Source organism: Taudactylus pleione, unplaced genomic scaffold (assembly GCF_031769625.1).
Source record: "Taudactylus pleione unplaced genomic scaffold, aTauple2 ptg000140l, whole genome shotgun sequence".
Lineage (NCBI taxonomy): Eukaryota > Metazoa > Chordata > Amphibia > Anura > Myobatrachidae > Taudactylus > Taudactylus pleione.
Genome location: NW_028284542.1, coordinates 1,164,596 through 1,184,796, shown reverse-complemented (window position 1 = coordinate 1,184,796; position 20,201 = coordinate 1,164,596). Strand labels below are relative to the sequence as shown.

Genomic DNA, 20,201 nt, shown 5'->3' with positions numbered 1-20,201 from the left:
GCCTTTACCGCAGTGATTTATGCTTTCCTGTTCCAAAATGTTTCTCAGGCCTCAGATGGGCATTTTTAATAATAAAATGTAAAACTTTTCAAAATGTATCTATTTAAAGTTATAACTTTTCAGGAAGTTTCCTTCGATTTTTCTATTTCATAATTGCCCCCGACCACCTATGCTTGAGCCCTAACACTATAAATATATATTTAATGGTATGTACTGTACATCAAAATAGGCATTGCCATGCTACAAATACAAGTTACACATATGATTATACATTACATATACTATGCAGGAATAATGTATATGGCAACTTAGTAGCACACTGTTACGGTCACACTACCTTTCTTGTTCCCAGTTTGCTGCTGTGATAGTTGAATCCCTGAATCAGTATTTTCCTAGTACGGAGGATGTAGAAGTCATCGCAGAGCCCGGGAGATATTATGTCTGCTCTGCTTTTGCCCTTGCTGCCAATATTATAACCAAAAAAGAGAATTACGTGAAAGGTGAGAAATTAGAATTACTGTATGTATACATAGAAGTTTTCTCGGAAGCGATACCGTTATCCTTCACCTAAAATGCACTTTTCTGGCAAATAAATTAATTTCCAGCATAAAACGTACTTGATCATGGGTATAAATGGTTTCTGTAAATTTAAATATTTACATCGTAATTTCAGAATTCTTATTTTATTTAGTGTACCAACTTTAAATGTATCAAGAACAGAGAAACTACATAAAGGGGCATATTCAATTGGGCGCGTCCCTCGCACCCAATTTTGGAATACCGTGGGTATGCTCGCTCCCGATACCCACGGTATCCAATAAAGAAAAAGTGGTTGTGGGGTTTTCAGCTCTGAAAAGCTGCAGCGCAAGAAAAAAAAAAACCTGGCTGGGGATCTCCAGTGGTCTCCACGGCTCCCGGTGGCCTCCTCTCCATCTTCTCACTGGAGAGGGGGCTGCTGGGAGCCCTGGGGGCTGCACATAGGCTCCAGGGGCTGGTGGGAGGGGCAAGGGCTGCTGGGAGATGTAGTTCTCCCAGCACCCATTCCAGGGGGGGGCACACAGACACTGGGGGGGCACACACACCAGGGGACACACACAACACTTATACACACTTACAAACACTCACACACACTGCCATACTCACCCAGCAGCAGGGGACCCGGCTTCCGACGCTGGATGAAGAAGAATATGCAGAAGACAACGCTGCCAAAGGTAAGTAATTAAGGACTAATTAAGCAAATTGGAAACTTCCATTTGCATAATTAGTCCTCAGGGGAGTTACCGCCGGGGTCCCAGAGCAAGTCCCAGTGATTTTCCCCAAAAATAAAAATTTTGGGAAAAATCACAGTTGCTCTGGAGGTGCGTGAAAAAAAACCTTCCGGGGCACAAAAATGAAAAAAACAAGCGCCTAATTGAAAAGCAAAAATCCCGCACCTGCAGGTAAAACCTCGCAGGTGCAGGATTTTTGCTATTCATGCACCCAACTGAATATGCCCCAAAGTCTTCAAAAATAACAAGTCTTTCATTTTCAAATGACTCATATATATGTAACCCCTCATAAAGCGGAGTTTAACTTTACAGTATGTTTATTAAATATTAATTTTGTGTGTGTGTGTTAGTAATATAGGCCCTCATTCAGACCCACTCGCAAGCGGGCGCACGTACGTTAGGCGTACGTACAAAATTATTTAAATTCAATGGCTCGCTCGTATTTTCGTTCGCATCTAAAATTCCTCCCTAAACTCAGGCGACCCCTCCTCTAACTAACGAGCGTGCGAAATAGCGAGCGTACATCCCCGAAATGGCTTGAAGGGAACGCACGCACAAGTGAAACCGGAAGTGGCCTTGTCAGATGTCGATTACCTGCTCCTTTATTCTGCCTACCTCCCTCAATCGTATCATGCCAATCAATGTATCAATTAGCTCATTTTTTTTTTTTTCAACACAATGCAAGAAACTTTACTCTTGTCCGTGTTTGTGTTTACCCGCAGAATACGTACGGATGGAACATTCACTTTTATTGTTCAAAAAACATGTGAACCACAATTAAACAATTGTTCTATTGCTGTGGATCCCCGCATATTTTCCGTGGTTCATTTCTTTATTTAAATTTGCAAACGCATGTCACTGCATCAAGCCTATCATAACTCTCCAGAGATTTCTGGCCCTGTTGAACACATGACTCATACACTAACCAATAAAATTGCTCCTGTTAATTTCCAAAATACATTAGCCAATCAGAAATTTGGGCCACACTTTATCAAAAATGTTTTGTATGAAAAACTCCATTGCCATCATGAGAGCCTCCGCATTCACCAGGCGCGAGCTGCTGGTGCTTACGGAGGTGATGGATAGGCGGATCACCAGCCAGCCTCCACCCATCACCAACCGGCAGAAGCGCTCCGCGTATGCGGAGGCACGGTCCCGCCTGCGGTCGATGGGTTCACGCCGCAACATCGGGCAGCTTGAGCGCAGGTGGTCAGACCTGCAACGGCGAACGCCCCGCTTGCTGGCATGCTTTCGCATGCAGATCCTTGAAAGTAAGTGTTATGTATTGTGGTTTTCATGTTTGTGTTTGTGGGGCAAACTGCGTGTGCATGTTTTCCTGTCTGTCCTATTAATTATTTGTCCTCATATCTGCGTGTGCATGTTTTCCTGTCTGTCCTATTAATTATTTGTCCTCATATCTGCGTGTGCATGTTTTCCTGTCTGTCCTATTAATTATTTGTCCTCATATCTGCGTGTGCATGTTTTCCTGTCTGTCCTATTAATTATTTGTCCTCATATCTGCGTGTGCATGTTTTCCTGTCTGTCCTATTAATTATTTGTCCTCATATCTGCGTGTGCATGTTTTCCCTCTATTTCTGTTTTTTTCATTCTACTTCTTTTTGCATGTTTTTTGTTGCTGGTTTTTTTTTTTTAATTTGGGCCCCAGATTTGCCCAGAAACTAACCTCAATTTGTTTTACATATTTTAGGAGGACAGCCAAGACTACGCCGTCACCGTCCGGCCAGACGGCGTTCCCGGCCACTATCCCCAACCCCCAGCCAACACTCCACCCCAAATATTTCCCCTATACCCCACTCCTCCCCAGCCTTCCCAGACCCTCTCCCGGAACTGTCGGGCCTCCTTCCCCTCCGTCCCACTTCCCCCTCTCCTCCACCCACCCCTCTTCCAATTACCCCCTCCCCGGAGTCCATCATTACCCCTCCCCGTTCTTTGGGGAATGAAGGCTCCTCCGAGGAGGAACATGGATGGACTTCCGGAGCTCCCGTTTTGGCTCCCGGTATGTTTTTCTTTCTCATTTTTTTTAACCACAAACTGTTTGTATGTAATCATGTGTCGTGCCTTTATTCGTGCTTGTTTGGTTTACTTTTGTTGATTTAGCAGTTTGCCTTTACCTCTTCCTGCTGATTTCAACATACACATATCACACCTGTGTGAATTTGTACATAGGCCTTGTATTTTTGCCAGCACCCCCTTTTTGTTTTTTTTTTTGTTTTTTCGGTTTAGGAGTGATTTCGTTGTGTTTTTGTTTTTTTAATGTGGATTCCCTATTGTTTTATTAATCCACACACTTTTCTCACCCACAGAGGAACAGAGGCGTCGTCAAGAGGTGGAGGATTGTGTTGGCCAGATGCGGCAACATGTAATTGGCCTTCTTGTGGCCCTTGACTGGCTGTCTGGCATCCTTCGCCAGTAGTTTTTTTTTTTTTGATTCGTTTTGTAAATAAATTTTGTAGTTCTAATATATGTTCTGGCTCATTCTTTTTTTCTAAAACACAAATAGTTTTCCCTGACATAAGTAGACTGTTCCTGCATGGATTTCCATTTTTTAAAAGTTAGATTGTATTTTGTATTTGTATGTTAAACAGCCACAAGAAACACATAACAGTAACAATGTCATTTCCCTTTTTGGGTGTAGTGTCAATTAGATATTTCGCCGGTTTACAGGTTCCTAGTTGGTGCGCAAGCTGCTTAGGCCAATCTTCAAAATCCAAAGGTTTGGACAGGCTTCCTTTTGGTGTGGGTTGGGAACCTGCAAACATATTTCAGTTTACATCAACTGGTGTCAGTACTGGATTACCCCTTAGTCAATTGTAAGGTGTGTTAACCTGGTTACACTTGCTGTTAACGTCCAAAAAAAGGAAGACCATTTCACTCTCCAAACATTTATTCACAACTTAAATGAGAAATCAAAGTGGTCAGTCCCAAAACCAAAAAACACTGATAATCTCAAATCCAACACATACAAATAAAATATTTAATTTAAAAAAACAATCAAGAACTGGTTGACGAAGGACCATGCCAACATGATTCCACAAACATGGCGTTGCGATATGGGTTCCAGAATATATGGCCAAAATCACCAGATCCAGGTTTGGTAAGGGTAGCAGGAAGTAGTGAGCGTTGGAGTGGCAAAGATTATGTGAACAAACAGAAGATGGTGAAAAAATAAAAATAAATTAGATGTTCGCAAACAAACACATTAGGTATAAACACTGTAGTTTGGGTCAAACTTACCTAAAAAATCTGGCCACCACATCATCGCGTATGGCCCCCCCACATACTGACCTCCGACCAACCTCGGGGGGGCCATCCTCAGGTAAGGCATCCTCTGGCTGCATTGGGACACCACTCCTTATGGCGATGTTGTGAAATATCCCACACAGGACCACAATTTTCGACACCATATCCGGCAAATACATGAGCTCGCCACCAGAGCGGTGGAGGCATCTGAATCGGCCTTTTAAAAGGCCGATACAGCGCTCCACCACTTGCCTGGTGGCTGTAAGTGCGGAATTATACTCACTTTGTGGGCCTGGTGTGGGAGCCAAATAAGGAGTGAGCAGCCAGGACATGCAAGGGTATCCACTGTCTCCTGTGAAAAATAAGAGACAACATCAGGAACACTGTGTATCAAGCTTAACATTGTTATGTACTAAAGGTCTCCACTTACCCAGAAGCCACGCATCACCAGCTTGTAGGTTGGTTAATTTCTGCCATATCCCTGATTGCCGGATGACGAAGGAGTCATGTGCACTTCCTGGTAACTTAGCATTCAGGGACAGGATCTGGAGGGAGGCATCACATACCACCATTACATTCAGGGAGTGATAGTGTTTCCTGTTTCTAAATATTGCCTCCAGCCGTGCTGGAGGCTGAAGTGGTATGTGAGTACCATCCACAACCCCTATGATGTGTGGGAAGCCAGCTATTTGGTAAAAATTGGCCTTGGCCACACTAAGGGCACCCATATCCAAAGGCATTTGAATAAAATGATGGAGGTGCTTGAAAAGTGCCTCCATCACTGCCCTCAGGATCCGGGAAAAGGAGGATTGGGAGATGCCCGCCACTATTCCAACCGTTGTTTGAAACGATCCTGAGGCACAGAAATGTAACACCGCCATAAATTGCGTCAGTGGTGGTATTGCTGTTGGACTGTCAATTTGCCGCTCAAGATCACTTTCTATTAATGAGAGAGTGTCTATGATGATTTTGGGAGGTAGACGGTAGCGTCTGAAAACCTCATCATCGGGCATTCCAAAAAGGGGGACACGTGTTAGAAATATCTGGGGCCTTGCATGCCTACGATGCCTACGCCTGGGATGAGATTGAGGTTGGTCGGCTTCCGGGAGCATGGCCAGAACAATCCTCCCCAGATCAACCTGAAAATCCAAAATTTTAAAGTAAGGCTTTTGACCCACCACAAAACTATATTAAAACAACTTAGCTTGATGATAGCATCCATTGCTGCTTACATGCCGGGGTATTGTCATGATACGTCCAAACTGAAAATAAACAACAAAATTACTTGACACATTTCACTCTGTGCATTTTTGTGGATACATTTTGTGCTAGACCAAAGTTCAAATATGCCAAACACCCATTTAGCAAAACCGCAAAGCGACATTTAACACAGTACATCAAAACGGGTCGAAATGTTGGCTTAAAAATGCGAAAGCTAAACCATCAAAAAGTTAGAATGATTATTAAGCTGTTTAAAATGTGCTAATTAGTTCGCTAATACAAGTCACAAGAGTAACTACTAAAAATGCGCTAATTAGTTCGCTAATACAAGTCACAAGAGTAACTACTAAAAATGCGCTAATTAGTTCGCTAATACAAGTCCCAAGAGTAACTACTAAAAATGCGCTAATTAGTTCGCTAATACAAGTCACAAGAGTAACTACTAAAAATGCGCTAATTAGTTCGCTAATACAAGACACAAGAGTAACTACTAAAAATGCGCTAATTAGTTCGCTAATACAAGTCCCAAGAGTAACTACTAAAAATGCGCTAATTAGTTCGCTAATACAAGTCACAAGAGTAACTACTAAAAATGCGCTAATTAGTTCGCTAATACAAGTCACAAGAGTAACTACTAAAAATGCGCTAATTAGTTCGCTAATACAAGATAAAAAATGGACTTACCAAGAGCAAATATCTAAGATGCAAAATCAAAAGGTCTTTGGGGTCGAAAAAAACCAAAATCTAAAATAGAATAAATTAGGTATCCAAAAATTACAAAATATACGAAACACAATGAAACAACAATTGAACAAAAGTTAGACTTCACAAAACTTACCAAATCAACAAACGAGGTCCCAAAAATATAAACCAACAAAGATAACGGAAAAAAAAACGCAAATCTAACCAACAAACGATTCTCCAACCTCCAACTCCTTTCTACACAATCAATACACTCCAGCCAAGATAACCTCCAACAATCCAAAAACGCCACCTCGACTTGAGACACACCAAGCCATAAATAGTGTTTCGTTTCCCGCACAAATTAAGGAGGGATCATAGGGCCGCACAATCAATGATGCGGCCGCAAAATAAGGACGCATGTATAAATACGTCACGAAAACACATTCAAATTCTGGTGTATTTCTTGTTTGGACCGCAGACATGGCGACAGACCAGGGAAAAAATGCCCAAGAGTCAGGCGGTAAGTCTTTCATGCATTTTCTATCAACGATTAATTTGAACCATAAGATGAGGCAAGTTGTGATTTTGTGAATTCTGTAATTTTACACAAATAGGTGAGGAGGATGACATGGAAGAGGCTGCTGGGCCCAGTATTCCGGCCAAAGCGGCCAAAAAAAAAAGGCAGCCACATTTCACAAGAAAGGAGATGGAGGTTTTGATCCAGAAGTGTGTGGACATCCTGCCACAGGCAGACAGGAATATGAGTCTAAACCAGAAGTGGAGAATGTGGGAAGAGGTAGCCGTTGCTGTCAATACGGTGGGTGATTATGTCCGTCTAGCCCGGGATGTCAAACGGCGGTAAGTAAACCCTTGCCCCCCCCTAAAAACAAACCCCATTTTAAACCAAAGGATAATGGCTTCCATTTTTCCCCACAGATGGGGCGATTTCAAATATCGCCTAAAGCAAAAACTCGCGGACAGGGCTAGGCATGCAAGGGGGACAGGTGGGGGTCCCACCCCTGTGTCATTGGAGTTGACCGATTTAGAAGAGCTGGCACAGGGGTGTGTGCAGCCTGTGGAGGTGTTTGGCGTGTCCAGCATGGATACGGACATGCCAGACTTTGCGGCTCCTCATGTTGGCCCAGGTAAGTATTGTGATGTCACCAACTCTGAAATGCTATTGTGCCAATATGTAGATTCTAAGGTGACTCTTTTCTCATTTTTCAAACAGAGACACAGGCGGATGAGTCTGCTCCAGAGGGAAGCCTTGGCCGCAGAATTTCTGCTGGCTCTGCAGGGGAGGAACCAGTACATCCGGCTGAGGACCCTGCAGAAGCCAGTCCAGGGCGTGCCCCCTCGCAGGCAGTGGGCCTCCTCACAGAACTCAATTTCAAATCGGATTTCCATATGGAGATTCTGCAGAGGATGGACGCCAGTCTGCTACGGGTGGCTGAGGCCCTGGAGCAAAATGCTGCGGCCAACGTGACCATTGGTCAGGCCCTGGCGGAAAATACCAGGGCCAACATCCGCATCGCCGATGCCCTGGAGCAGCTCGTTCGCCAGCACATGGTGGAGCCGACTTCCCTTCCTGCCGGAACATCAGGATCCTCCACCTCTGGCACAACATCAGCCAATCCTCCAAATGTGCCTAGCCCTGTGCCTAGTCCAGAGGCCACAACATCTGCCTCTGGACAGGCCAGCCCGATGGCATCCCGGACCCGGTCTGGCGCCCACCCTCCCCCATCCAAACGGGCGAGAAAACGGTGACAGCAATGGCGACTTTTCCCACACTCCTTCTGTGCTTGGCTCATATTCCTTTCTGGTCAAAACTTCCCTCTCCTTTCTTGTGAAATGTTTTTAAGTTATTTTTGTACGTTTATGTTATCAGTTATTGTTTTTTTTTTTTGGATAAAAAGTATCTTTAGCAGAAAAACTAAAAAAAAATATTATGCCAATTGGTTTGTGTTTAAACAATAAATTTATGACAAAAATCTGACATTGTATTGTGACATTATTGGACAAATGGGTTACATTTAATCCTGGCCCTAAAGGCAAAAAAGGACACCAAAAACCATTTCATTTGTCTAAAAAAAAGGCCTCTTGAAGGAACGTTTAAAAAAACACATAACGATGCAAATTGCACATTAAAAAAAAAAAGGGGGAGCTAATTAAAACATGATGACATTATTGTCACAATAGGCCATAAACAACAAATTGAGGCCAAAAAAATCCCCAAAAAATGTACGCCAATTGATTGTGTAATCCTGACATTAGCAGGTATGATTTCCACCTGCGTACGGTTTTGTGCTATCCCAATAAACTGCTTTCCAAACACATACCAAGCCGGTTTTCAATACAACACTAATTGCTTTTGTGACCACCCGCGATTAATCGCTGCAACATCGTGGAGTCCCGGGACAGAGGAGAAGGCCATCGCCAATGTGGTCGAGTAATCCAGACCCTAAACTGTGCGAGCATTTTGAAGGGAAAGAGGATGTTCCAGTGACGTATGTGACGGTCCGAACACATTTTACGCTCGCATCTGCTAATGTATGTACGCCCCAAAAACGCCTCGCCACGCCTGCGTTTTTCCATCTCCACCCCCGTCAACACCCAAAAACGCCCTGTTCTGTCAATCACATTTGACATGTCACTTCCTGTACGCTATTTTAGGAACGACAGATACAAAGCTCGCAATCTGCCGTACGCACATGCGCAGTGTAACACCGACGCATGCGTGGTTAGTCAACATCGGAACGCAACGAGCGTACTGCTGTTTGCGAGTGGCTCTGAATGAGGGCCATAGTGTTAAGTTGTTTCAAATTAAAGAAAAATGTTTTTTAATGTCTGATAGTTGAAGGCTGATTTGAACTGATTTCCAAAAACTGCTCAGGAATTATCAGGCATTTGTTTATGATAGTATTAAGTCAAGAACATCTACTTAAAACTTATTCAACATGATTTTATCAAAAGATTTTTTTTTTTAAACACATACCATTAATATAAATTTTTCAAAAAACAATAATGGACTGGCGATATATCGGAAAATAGATAATCATGACATTGAGATTCTCTGCAGCTGCTGGATGAATTCAGAGCTATACCTGACGTGATTATCAAGCAGTCAGACAAGGGTGGCAATATTGTCTTATGGCCCCTCAATATGTATATTAAAGAAGCTAATAAACAACTTAAAAATACTGATTGTTACATCAAATTACTCTTTAATCCATTGGAGAATTATAAGGATAACTATGGAAGAATGATCAACAGAGCAGCCCATGAAGGTACGATTACAAAACAAGAACTTGCATTCTTAACCATAGAAAATCCTAGGATTCCAACACTTTATGTTCTTCCAAAGGTTCATAAGAACCTGTGTGAACCCCCAGGTAGTCCAATTGTATCGGGGGATTGGAAGTATCACCGAAAAGGCTAGTATCTTCATTGACACTCATCTCCGACATCATGTGATAGAACTACCATTTTATGTGCAAGATACCACTGATGTTCTGAAAAAATCCATGACATTCATCTTCATGAAAGTAATCTATTGGTCAGTATCAACGTGGAGTCTTTATATGCAAGTATAGGACATGAACAAGGTATTGAAGCAATTAGATTTTTTCTAAGGATGGAAGGACTCAATAGCTTCCACATATTTCTTCTTAAACTTCTACGCTTTGTTCTATACAAAAATTTCTTTACATTTGATGACCAGTTCTTTTTACAGATAAGAGGACTGCGATGGGGGCCGCTTGTGCCCCCATGTATGCAAATCTTTATTTAGGTTGGTGGGAGCATGAAATAATTTTTGAAGATAATAATGAACATCATACGCAACACATCAAAACCTGGCTACGCTAAATCGACGATATATTGTTGATATGGGATGGCACTATGAAACAACTTGAAGATTTCATATGTATCCTCAACGAGAACAATATCAACTTAAAATTTACATATGAGGCAAGCCAAACAGAGATTTTATTTCTAGACCTTAAGATATATAGGGACGAAAATAACATTTTGGCAATGGAACTTTTTAGGAAAGAGACGGCCACGAATAGTTTCTTGCACCATTCCAGCTCTCATTTTACCCCCACTCTAGACAATATTCCCAAAGGAGAATTTTTGAGACTCAGGAGAAATTGCTCCGATGATACTATCTACAAAATCCAAAGCCGGGAATTGACAGATCGTCTGAAAGAACGAGGATACAGCACAAAAAATATAAAAAGAGCGTCCAATCTAGTTTCAAAAACCACGAGAGAATCTCTGATTTTCAGAAATAAAACCATTAGAAAATCTGATGATATCAGATTTGTGGGGAATTTCTGCCATAACTGGAGGGACATCAAACAGAGAATTCAAAAACATTGGCACATCTTATTATCAGATTCAGATCTTGCAGAGAAACTGGATAACAATGTCTCCATGAGCTGGAGGAGATCCCCAAATTTAAGGGACAAATTGGTAAAAAGTCATTATACCAAACACCCCCCAAAAAAAACATTGACGGTTGGAACATATCATTTTGGGTCTTGTAAAATTTGTAGCCATTTTAGGAATACTACCAAAATAAAAGATAATATGGCAAGATAATAACTTTGAAAAATTATGTAAATTGCCATACTAAGAATGTGATTTACTGTATTGAATGCCCATGCGAAATGAGATACGTGGGAATGACATCACGTTTGATAAAACAAAGACTCCTGGAACACATGGGCACAATCAGGAATGCACAGTTGGATATGTCCAGAATGAAACAACTGGCGACTGTTGCTCGCCATTTTCATCATAAACATAACAACTCCTACAAGGGTATGAAAGTCTATGGTTTGGAAACTCTGAATTTGGGCATAAGAGGAGGAGATATAACTAAGGAACTCCTTAAAAAAGAAAGCAGTTGGACCTTTAGGCTGAACAGCATTGCACCATATGGTATGAATGAACACATTAACTTTAGTGTTTTCTTATAGGACATGCTAATATCAATTATCAATTTTCACTACTTTGGCAGATGGGGTTTTCCCTCCCCCTCTTTCTCTTCTTCTTAATTTGTAACTAAGTAATAATATATATACCCTGTTGTTTCTTTATCACTATTTAATTAATAGAAACAGATATCCTAGTCTGCGCGCTCCTGCACCACAACTGAGCACCTCATCACATTGGAGATTTTTTTCACTATTTAAAACATTAATATCACTATTTATTTTTCACATTTCATATCAGAGAAGATATTCTCTATACTACACATAGGCTTTCTTCATACACATCAAAACTATCACATACTTATCTTTTTTAATTCACAATTTTAAACATTATTATTTATTATTTTTTATTATTTTTATTCACACAATCCAACTTCTTCACCATGCACACATATTTCATTATCAGATCTCATATATCATTTTTACATTTAATCACTGTACAATTCACACTGTACACATCATTTTACTAAGGGCTATACTTTTTAATATTTTTTATAATATATTTTATATTATTATATACACAATTTGTATACCAACGTGAATTTTTACAAATTTTGAATCCTCTCTTCCATCTATACCCATGATCCATTTGCATGTATAATTAGACATCTAACTTGTTGAACCCAAATGAATCATGTGTTGTGCTCAAAACACTGTAGATCTGTATATTTAATAAATATGAGAAACAGTTGCTGTCTATTTTGAGCCAATTATTATGTAATCCAGCTAGATTGATGATTGGCTGGTATACTGTCAGTCAGGATATGGCCCTATATGATTGGCCACTCCAGCGCTTACTAATATGGATCAGATTAGCTAACTTTATACGTTTATAATGGTGCTTTGAGCACCTGTCATTTTGAGACAAGTGCTCACATACAATATGATTTATTTGTTTGTATATACTATATATTTAAACTATTGAACCCACACAAATCATGTGATGTGTTCAAAATGCTGTAGACTTATATATTTAACAAATATGAGAAACAGTGGTTGTCTATTTTGAGCTAACCACTATAATAATCCAGCTAGGTTAGATAATTGGCTGGTATATCTGTCAGTCATCACATGGCCTCATATGATTGGCCACTCTAGCGCTTACCAATGATTGGTCATAGTATGCATCAATCATACTAACATGGATCTGATTGGCTGACTCTACACATTTATACTGATGCTTTGAGCACCTTACATTCTGGTAGTGATGGAAAATGTAGTTCATTTTGGTGAACAGTTCATTATGATCTAGTTCACTGAAAAGAATAGTTCAAATGATCAGTTCATGTAGTTCATTTAGGTCTTTACATCACTGGCTCTGATACACTGCTGAGAGAAGTGATTGGAAACCTAGAACTAGTCTATTACACAAACAGTAGGGATTTCAACTACTAGCTCATTAGGTGAGTTATAGTCTTGTTCAAATGATCAGCTATGTTTAATATGTCTGATCTTTTAATATTTTAAAAAAGCAATATATAACAAACTACTAGTAGTAGTGCAATGTTAATTTAATTGTTGTTATAATTTTTATTTCCATAATTTACAAGTGAGAGAGACCCAAATTCAGAGTATTGTAACGTGTCACTTTTTTTTTCTTTTAAAATACAGTAATTACAAGGAAAAAAACTTTGCCTCATTTTTTAATTGCACCCATTAATGTAACTTAATGTACACCAGAGCTACTGTAGATTAACAATAGGGCGGGTGGGATTACAGCCTCCACATAAAAATAGGGGATGGTCTCAATATGGGCAAGTTCTTAACCTGTCCTCCTTAGAATGTTTTATACATCACACCTATAAAATTGAGATCAGTACAGTAAAGATAGGATGAAGATGTATCAAACCTTAGAGAGAGAGATAAAGTAAATAAGTTATGCAAAGCATAGTCTATAAAATGACAGAAGCTGATAGGTTCCATTTTATCACTCTTGAAGGTTTGATACATCTCCCCCTGTGTCTTGTAGAGTAAACAGAAGTACAGTATATACAGTAGCATGCAGCAATCAGCACTGCCTTAAACAGATTTGTAGTGTATCTTGTGAATTAATATACTAGGAGAATGAATCCTGACAATATACATCATATCCATACAATGCATATGTCTGATCACAGCAGCGCCACCTGTGGTCGTTTAGCAGTATTGACTCATAACTGTATGTGAGAGAGCTAATGGGGAATGTATCATGTGACTTTTGAACTACTCAATGAGTCATCATGACAATATATTTCAATCAGCTCCACATGAGTCACTGAGTCACTGACCTATTCGATCTAGTGAACTAGAATGCCTGAATCTAGTTCAGTGAGCTGCACAGTCACACACACAGTCTGAGCATAGCAGTGCCACCTGTGGTCGTTTAGCAGTACTGACTCATGCCTAATGGAGCTGCTGTGCTCTCTCTGTCACTGTGTCTAACTCCTCCCACTTGTTTTAGATCCTGATGAACTGATCTTTGCCAGAGCTGTGAACTGAGTGAACTAGTTCATTTTGAAGATCAGTTCATTTTGAACTGATCATTCGTGAACTACCCATCACTACATTCTGCGCATTCCTTGTGAACAAGTCTCTGGGTGAAACGCGCGTCATTCCTCCAGTTCCTGTAAGCTGATCATGAACACGTGCAGCCACTGTGCGGCACATCTCCGGCTCACATTTTCTTCAGCTGGACCAGTCGGTATGTTCATGCAGTGCGGATACACAGCACTACCCAGCAGACAGGGCTAATTATATTAGCACAGCACAGACTTCTCTCCTCTCTCTCCAGCACAGAGACCATGGTTATACAGGTACCTTTTCTCTATCCTTTCAGATGGTAGTTTGACTGCTCCAGGGCGTATTTGAACTCTGCAATGCCTTATTGGTAATAGGGTCACCTAACACCCGGTGGAGCTTTAACGAACTCCTATAATTTCTGTTGTTTCACTAGACACCTGTCTCCCCACTCTCTCATTACATGGCTTGCACAATTTCCATGTAAAAACAGAAGTGGAGAGATACTTATACCCCTTTCAGACATACAACCCGGGAAATTTCCTGCTCAGATCCGGGAATTTGCACAGGAGAAATTTGGTCGAGACCCCCCTTTCACACTACAGTGTCTACCCAGGAAATTCCCAGGTAGACCCCTTTCAGACAAGAGCAGGGTTTTTCTGCTTACCTGCCTCTTCTCTGCCGTCTGCTGCTCCTAGCCTATCCACCCTCTGGCTGATGATGATGATGTCATCATTCAGCTGCCAAAAGCTGGCCAATCGTAATGCAGTTTTTTTTTATATTATCATTTTTTTAACATTTATTTTAATTCCCTGGTGGTCCAGCGGGAGTGCGGACGGCCCGCTGTGGCACAGCCGGCCGGTGCTGGGGGTGGTGAGCAGCAGGACTGAGCGTCCTATAGGACGCTCTGTGCTGTCAGCTACATGCAAAAGCTGCTTGGTGCTGCCCGGGAGTAGTAAATTCCCGGGTAGCACCATTCAGACAGAAGCAGGGTAATTTCCCAGGACTTAAGTCCCGGGGAAAGACCCTGGTCGATTGCAGGGGCGGCTAGGTACCTTTCACACAGACATGAGACCCGGGAATTTTGGCCGAGGCAGGCCAAAATCCCAGGAATCTCAGTATGTTGAAAGGGGTATAAATTGGTGTCTTACTTTACCTTATTTTCCATTTAGTACCCAACCAGGCTTATATGTCAATTTATGCTTTTATTTCTAAAATTGTAAACAGATACAACAGCAGCCTATTATTATTGTAGTACGTATGTGACACTAATGATGATTGATACCGCAAATAGGCTAATTAAATTGAAAAATTTAATCTTTGCTGAACATTTATCTAATTGAATAATTGGATCCACTATCTGATTATATCTGGTGGATATTATTATATTACATGTGTGACACCTGGTGATTATAGGATACACAGCATATGTATCCTCTTTTTTATGCATGGTCTTGTTTACATTGTATATACAGTATTTTGATAATTGACTCATATGGTCAAACTTTTTTTTGGAGATGATACACTATACAGTATGTTTTGAGTATTGTTTTATATCTGTCTGTTCTTGCAGGTAACTGTCTTTCCTTTGTTCAATATGAGACAGAAGGATTGCTTTATAATATCTTCACCCTTCTTATCCTGTCAAGGAAAATACATTTTGATCTTTCTCACACAGGATTTACGAAATAATTGTCATTGTTTGTTTTTCCGTGCCTTGTGCACCAATTTTTTAATGAGTATTTATCAAATTGATGTTTTATTATTAATTAATCATTTACAGTCAGGTGCATAAATATTGGGACATTGACAGAATTTTCATATTTTGGCCTCTATTCACCACCACAATGGCTGTGAAATGAAACAAACAAATGTGCTTTAACTGCAGACTTTCAGATATAATTTGAGGGTAATTACATCCAAATCAGGTGAACGGTGTAGGAATTACAAAGGTTTCTATATGTGCCTCCCACTTTTTAAGGGACCAAAAGTAATGGGACAAACTTAAACAATCCTAAATCTAACTTTCACTTTTTAATACTTTGTTGCAAATCCTTTGCAGGCAATTACAGCCTGAAGTCTGGAACGCATAGACATCGCCAGACGCTGGGTTTCATCCCTGGTGATGCTCTGCCAGGCCTCTACTGCAAATGTCTTCAGTTCCTGCTTGTTCTTGGGGCATTTTCCCTTCAGTTTTGTCTTCATCAAGTGAAATGCATGCTCAATCGGATTCAGGTCAGGGGATTGACTTGGCCATTGAATAACATTCCACTTTTTAGCCTTAAACTCTTTAGTTGCTTTTGCAGTATGCTTCGGGTCATTGTCCATTTGCACTGGGAAGCGCCGTCCAACGAGTTCTGAAGCATTTGCCTGAATATGAGCAAATAATATTGCCCGAAACACTTCAGAATTCATTCTGCTGCTTTTGTCAGCAGTCACATCATCAATAAATACAAGGGAACCAGTTCCATTGGAAACCATACATGCCCACGCCATGACACTACTACCACCATGCTTCACTGATGAGGTGGTATGTTTTGGGTCATGAGCAGTTCCTTTCCTTCTCCATACTCTTCTCTTCCCATCACTCTGGTACAAGTTGATCTTTGTCTCATCTGTCCATAGGATGTTGTTCCAGAACTGTAATTGCTTTTTTAGATGTTGTTTGGCAAACTCTAATCTGGTCTTCCTGTTTTTGAGGCTCACCAAGGGTTTACATCTTGTGGTAAACCCTCTATATTCACTCTTGTGAAGTCTTCTCTTGATTGTTGACTTTGACACATATACACCTACCTCCCGGAGAGTGTTCTTGATTTGGCCAATTATTGTGAAGGGGTTTTTCTTCACCAGGGAAATAATTCTTCTGTCATCTACCACAGTTGTTTTCCGTGGTCTTCCAGGTCTTTTGGTGTTGCTGAGCTCTCCGGTGCGTTCTTTCTTTTTAAGAATGTTCCAAACAGTTGATTTGGCAACACCTAATGTTTTTGCTATCTCTCTGATGGGTTTGTTTTGATTTTTCAGCCTAATGATGGCTTGCTTCACTGATAGTGACAGCTCTTTGGATCTCATATTGAGAGTCGACAGCAACTGATTCCAAATGCAAATGTCACACCTAGAATCAACTCCAGACCTTTTACCTGCTTAATTGATAATGAAATAATGAGGGAATAGCCCACACCTGTCCATGAAATAGCTTTTGAGTTGATAGTCCCATTACTTTTGGCCCCTTAAAAAGTGGGAGGCACATATAGAAACTGTTGTAATTCCTACACCGTCACCTGATTTGGATGTAATTACCCTCAAATTAAATCTGAAAGTCTGCAGTTAAAGCACATCTTGCTTGTTTCATTTCAAAGCCATTGTGGTGGTGAATAGAGGCCAAAATATGAAAATTCTGTCAATGTCCAAATATTTATGCACCTGACTGTACATTTTTCTACATATACTGATTTAAGAGTGCCCCATAACATAGTCTACTAGGCCTATCTGTGCAGGATTTTTTGTTTATATACACTGGGGCCCTTAGAGCTGCTGGATTTACCATTTCCCGGTAGCTGCTTCTCTCTTCAGCCGCTGGGTGGGTGGTCCTGGCAGGCTGACTGATCAGCAGTGGTTGGCTGTACGGCAGACACTGGGGGAGGGTGCAAGGAAGCAGTGACGTGCGGTGAGGTCAATGGCTGGGAGGCACACATGTAACACTTTTTATATCAAAACTCTGGAGCATGACAGGGAGTATGATAGGGGAGGGAGTATGACAGGAGAGGCTCTGCCTCCCCTGACTGCACATCCCTGCAAGGAAGCAGAGAGGCCGGGAGGTCCCCCTGAGATTAGCGGCTGCTGGAAGATTATCTTCCGTGAGCCGCCCCATTGGGCATTTCTGACTGGTCACATTGTTTGTGACTATGTCAAGGAACTGACAGCCTGCCTGGGTCGCAAATGATGCCAGGCAAGCGGTTAGGGCTGGACCTCAGCTGTTAATCTGCTAGGACATTCTAGAAGCCTGTGAGCCAGACTGTCAGACAGGAATGAAGGAACCAACGACCAAGGAAGGAGATCCTCACGGACACCCAAGGGCCAAGTGACATAAGAGCAGGTGCTGGCAGGGGGTCTGTCATGCCTGAGGTGGCTGTAAGCAGAGGGGCTTGCTGGTGAGAGCGGAGACCAGCATCAGAGGGGAGGAGCAGGAACTGCAGCAGCGCTTGGCAGGTGCAGCGTCGGAATGGAGCCAAGGCTGTAGGAAAAAGAGGCGGAGAGAAGACCAGCATCACAGCAGATGAGTGACAAAGGGTCTGATCTCATCACAGCGGGAGGAGTCGGGACAGTCATCCGCCCTCCTACTGTAGCCTGCGCTGAGGAGTCGTCCTGAAGCCTGTCACACTCGTAGGTGCAGGGCTGAGGTGATCACTGCATGGATGAGAGGTTGGTGCTGACTAAAGGTGCCCACATACATACCGACTTGCTCCCAATCAGCCGATGTACACGATTTCCCCTGAACTCTCCCTGAACTCTCCCCAGGCAGTCGTGGTCACGATTTGGAGTTAAAAATGTCCAATCTAATTTTAGATCTATCGTGCAGCCATTGTATCCCAGATTGGTTAAATCTGCCCTACAGCACGGCAGATCTGAAGATGCGAGGTACGACGAGCGGGGACGCGCATCGGCATCGTAATCAAGAGTAGAAAAACTCACAATTTGGCCATTTTTTACATGATCTGTTGTCACAATTTGTCGAAATTGTCCAAATTGGATGAAAAGTCGGTATGTGTATGGGCACCTTTACTGTACTCACACAGCCCCACATCTTACCTCCAAGCTCCACTTTATTTGGGAAAATTATATAACTGATTAGTCTAAAACTGCAAGAATCACTTTGAAAGTGCCCCATTCACAAGGAGAATTACAGGTCAGTTGAGCTCAGCAAAACAAATAATGGGGCAATAATACAGAAACTAACAGATAGCTGAGACAATTAACAGCCCAATTAGGGAGAGGTCTGTCTATATGGAGTGGATTACCTAATCTGGTTTTAGGTAGAGATGAGCGGCTCCGGTTCTCAGAGAACCGGACCAACCCGAATTTCGGGGATCCGGGACGGATCTAGCTGCCTGCCCCGGATCTCTATCCGAGGCAAAACCTTGCGATCCCACTTTCTGATTGTGAGATTTTGCACTGAACCCTTATTGGCTGGGAGAGATGTCTGTCACAGCTCTCAGCCAATCAGCATTAAGCCCACAGGAAGTTAGGTTTTAGGAAGATGCCGACACAGCCGGCACCCCTGCTGCCGACCACTACTGGTGCCCAACCCCTGCTGCCGACACCCCCACTGCGGACACTGCTGGCACCCTGCACTGAGAACACCACCAGCACCCATGCACTGCCGACACCATCAGGACCCCCACACTGAGGGCACTATTGGCACCCCCACTCTGCCGACACCGCCGGCAATCTGCACTGAGGACACTGCCAGCATTCCTGCACTGCTGCCCCACTTACCGAGGACACCGTCAGCGACCCCACACTGCCGGCACTCCCACACTGAGACACCATCGGCACCCCTGCACTGCCGACACTGTCAGCACGTGTGCACAGAGGACACCACTGGCATCCCTGCTTTGCCGACACCACTGACACCCTGCACTAAGGACACTGTGAGCACCCCCACACTACTGCCCCACGTATTGAGGATGCCATCAGCGACCCCGCACTGCCGCTACTCCCACACCGAGGACATCCCCAAACAGCTGACACTGTCAGCAGTCCTGCACTGAGGACAAGGTTGGCACCACCGTTCTGCCGACACTGCTGTCACAGTAAGTGCACTACTGGTGCATACTTGCCAACAATCAGCTCCCTCCTTCCGGGAGGGAGCTGATTGTTGGCTAACAGCAGGAGGGGGTGACCTGACAGTTATGACACATTGGGGGCGGAGCTGCACGATCGCGTTATCGTGACCCCACCCCCTCTTCACAATGCCGTTATTTTCGGCATTGTAAAGCAGAAATAGCGTCACTGCCACCCCCCCCCCCCCCGCTGCGGGGATTTCTAGCTTATTCTGGGGGGAGGTCGGGAGGGTTGGTGGATGCCGGGAGGCTTGCCTGCCTCTCCGGGGGGGCCTGGAGCGGCACCCAATATTCGGGAGGCTCCCGGCCAAATCAGGGGGGTGGGCAAGCCTGCTGGTGTATCCAACCCAAACTGTATAATGAATCGGTATGAAATACCGGCTGACGCATGGCTGGCAGTTCGATTCCCGGCAGTTTCAGTCCGACAGATG

The 20,201-nt window shown here is 42.7% G+C and overlaps 1 protein-coding gene across 1 annotated transcript in view; it reads left to right on the top strand.

Moving 5' to 3' along the window:
• Positions 1–20,201, top strand: part of LOC148522737 (antizyme inhibitor 2-like) — a 72,095-nt gene that overhangs the window by 21,535 nt on the left and 30,359 nt on the right. The window contains exon 7 of the mRNA XM_088473780.1: positions 353–500. Within this exon, the coding sequence (XP_088329906.1) occupies positions 353–500 (148 nt within the window). The remainder of the gene's footprint in view (positions 1–352; positions 501–20,201) is intronic.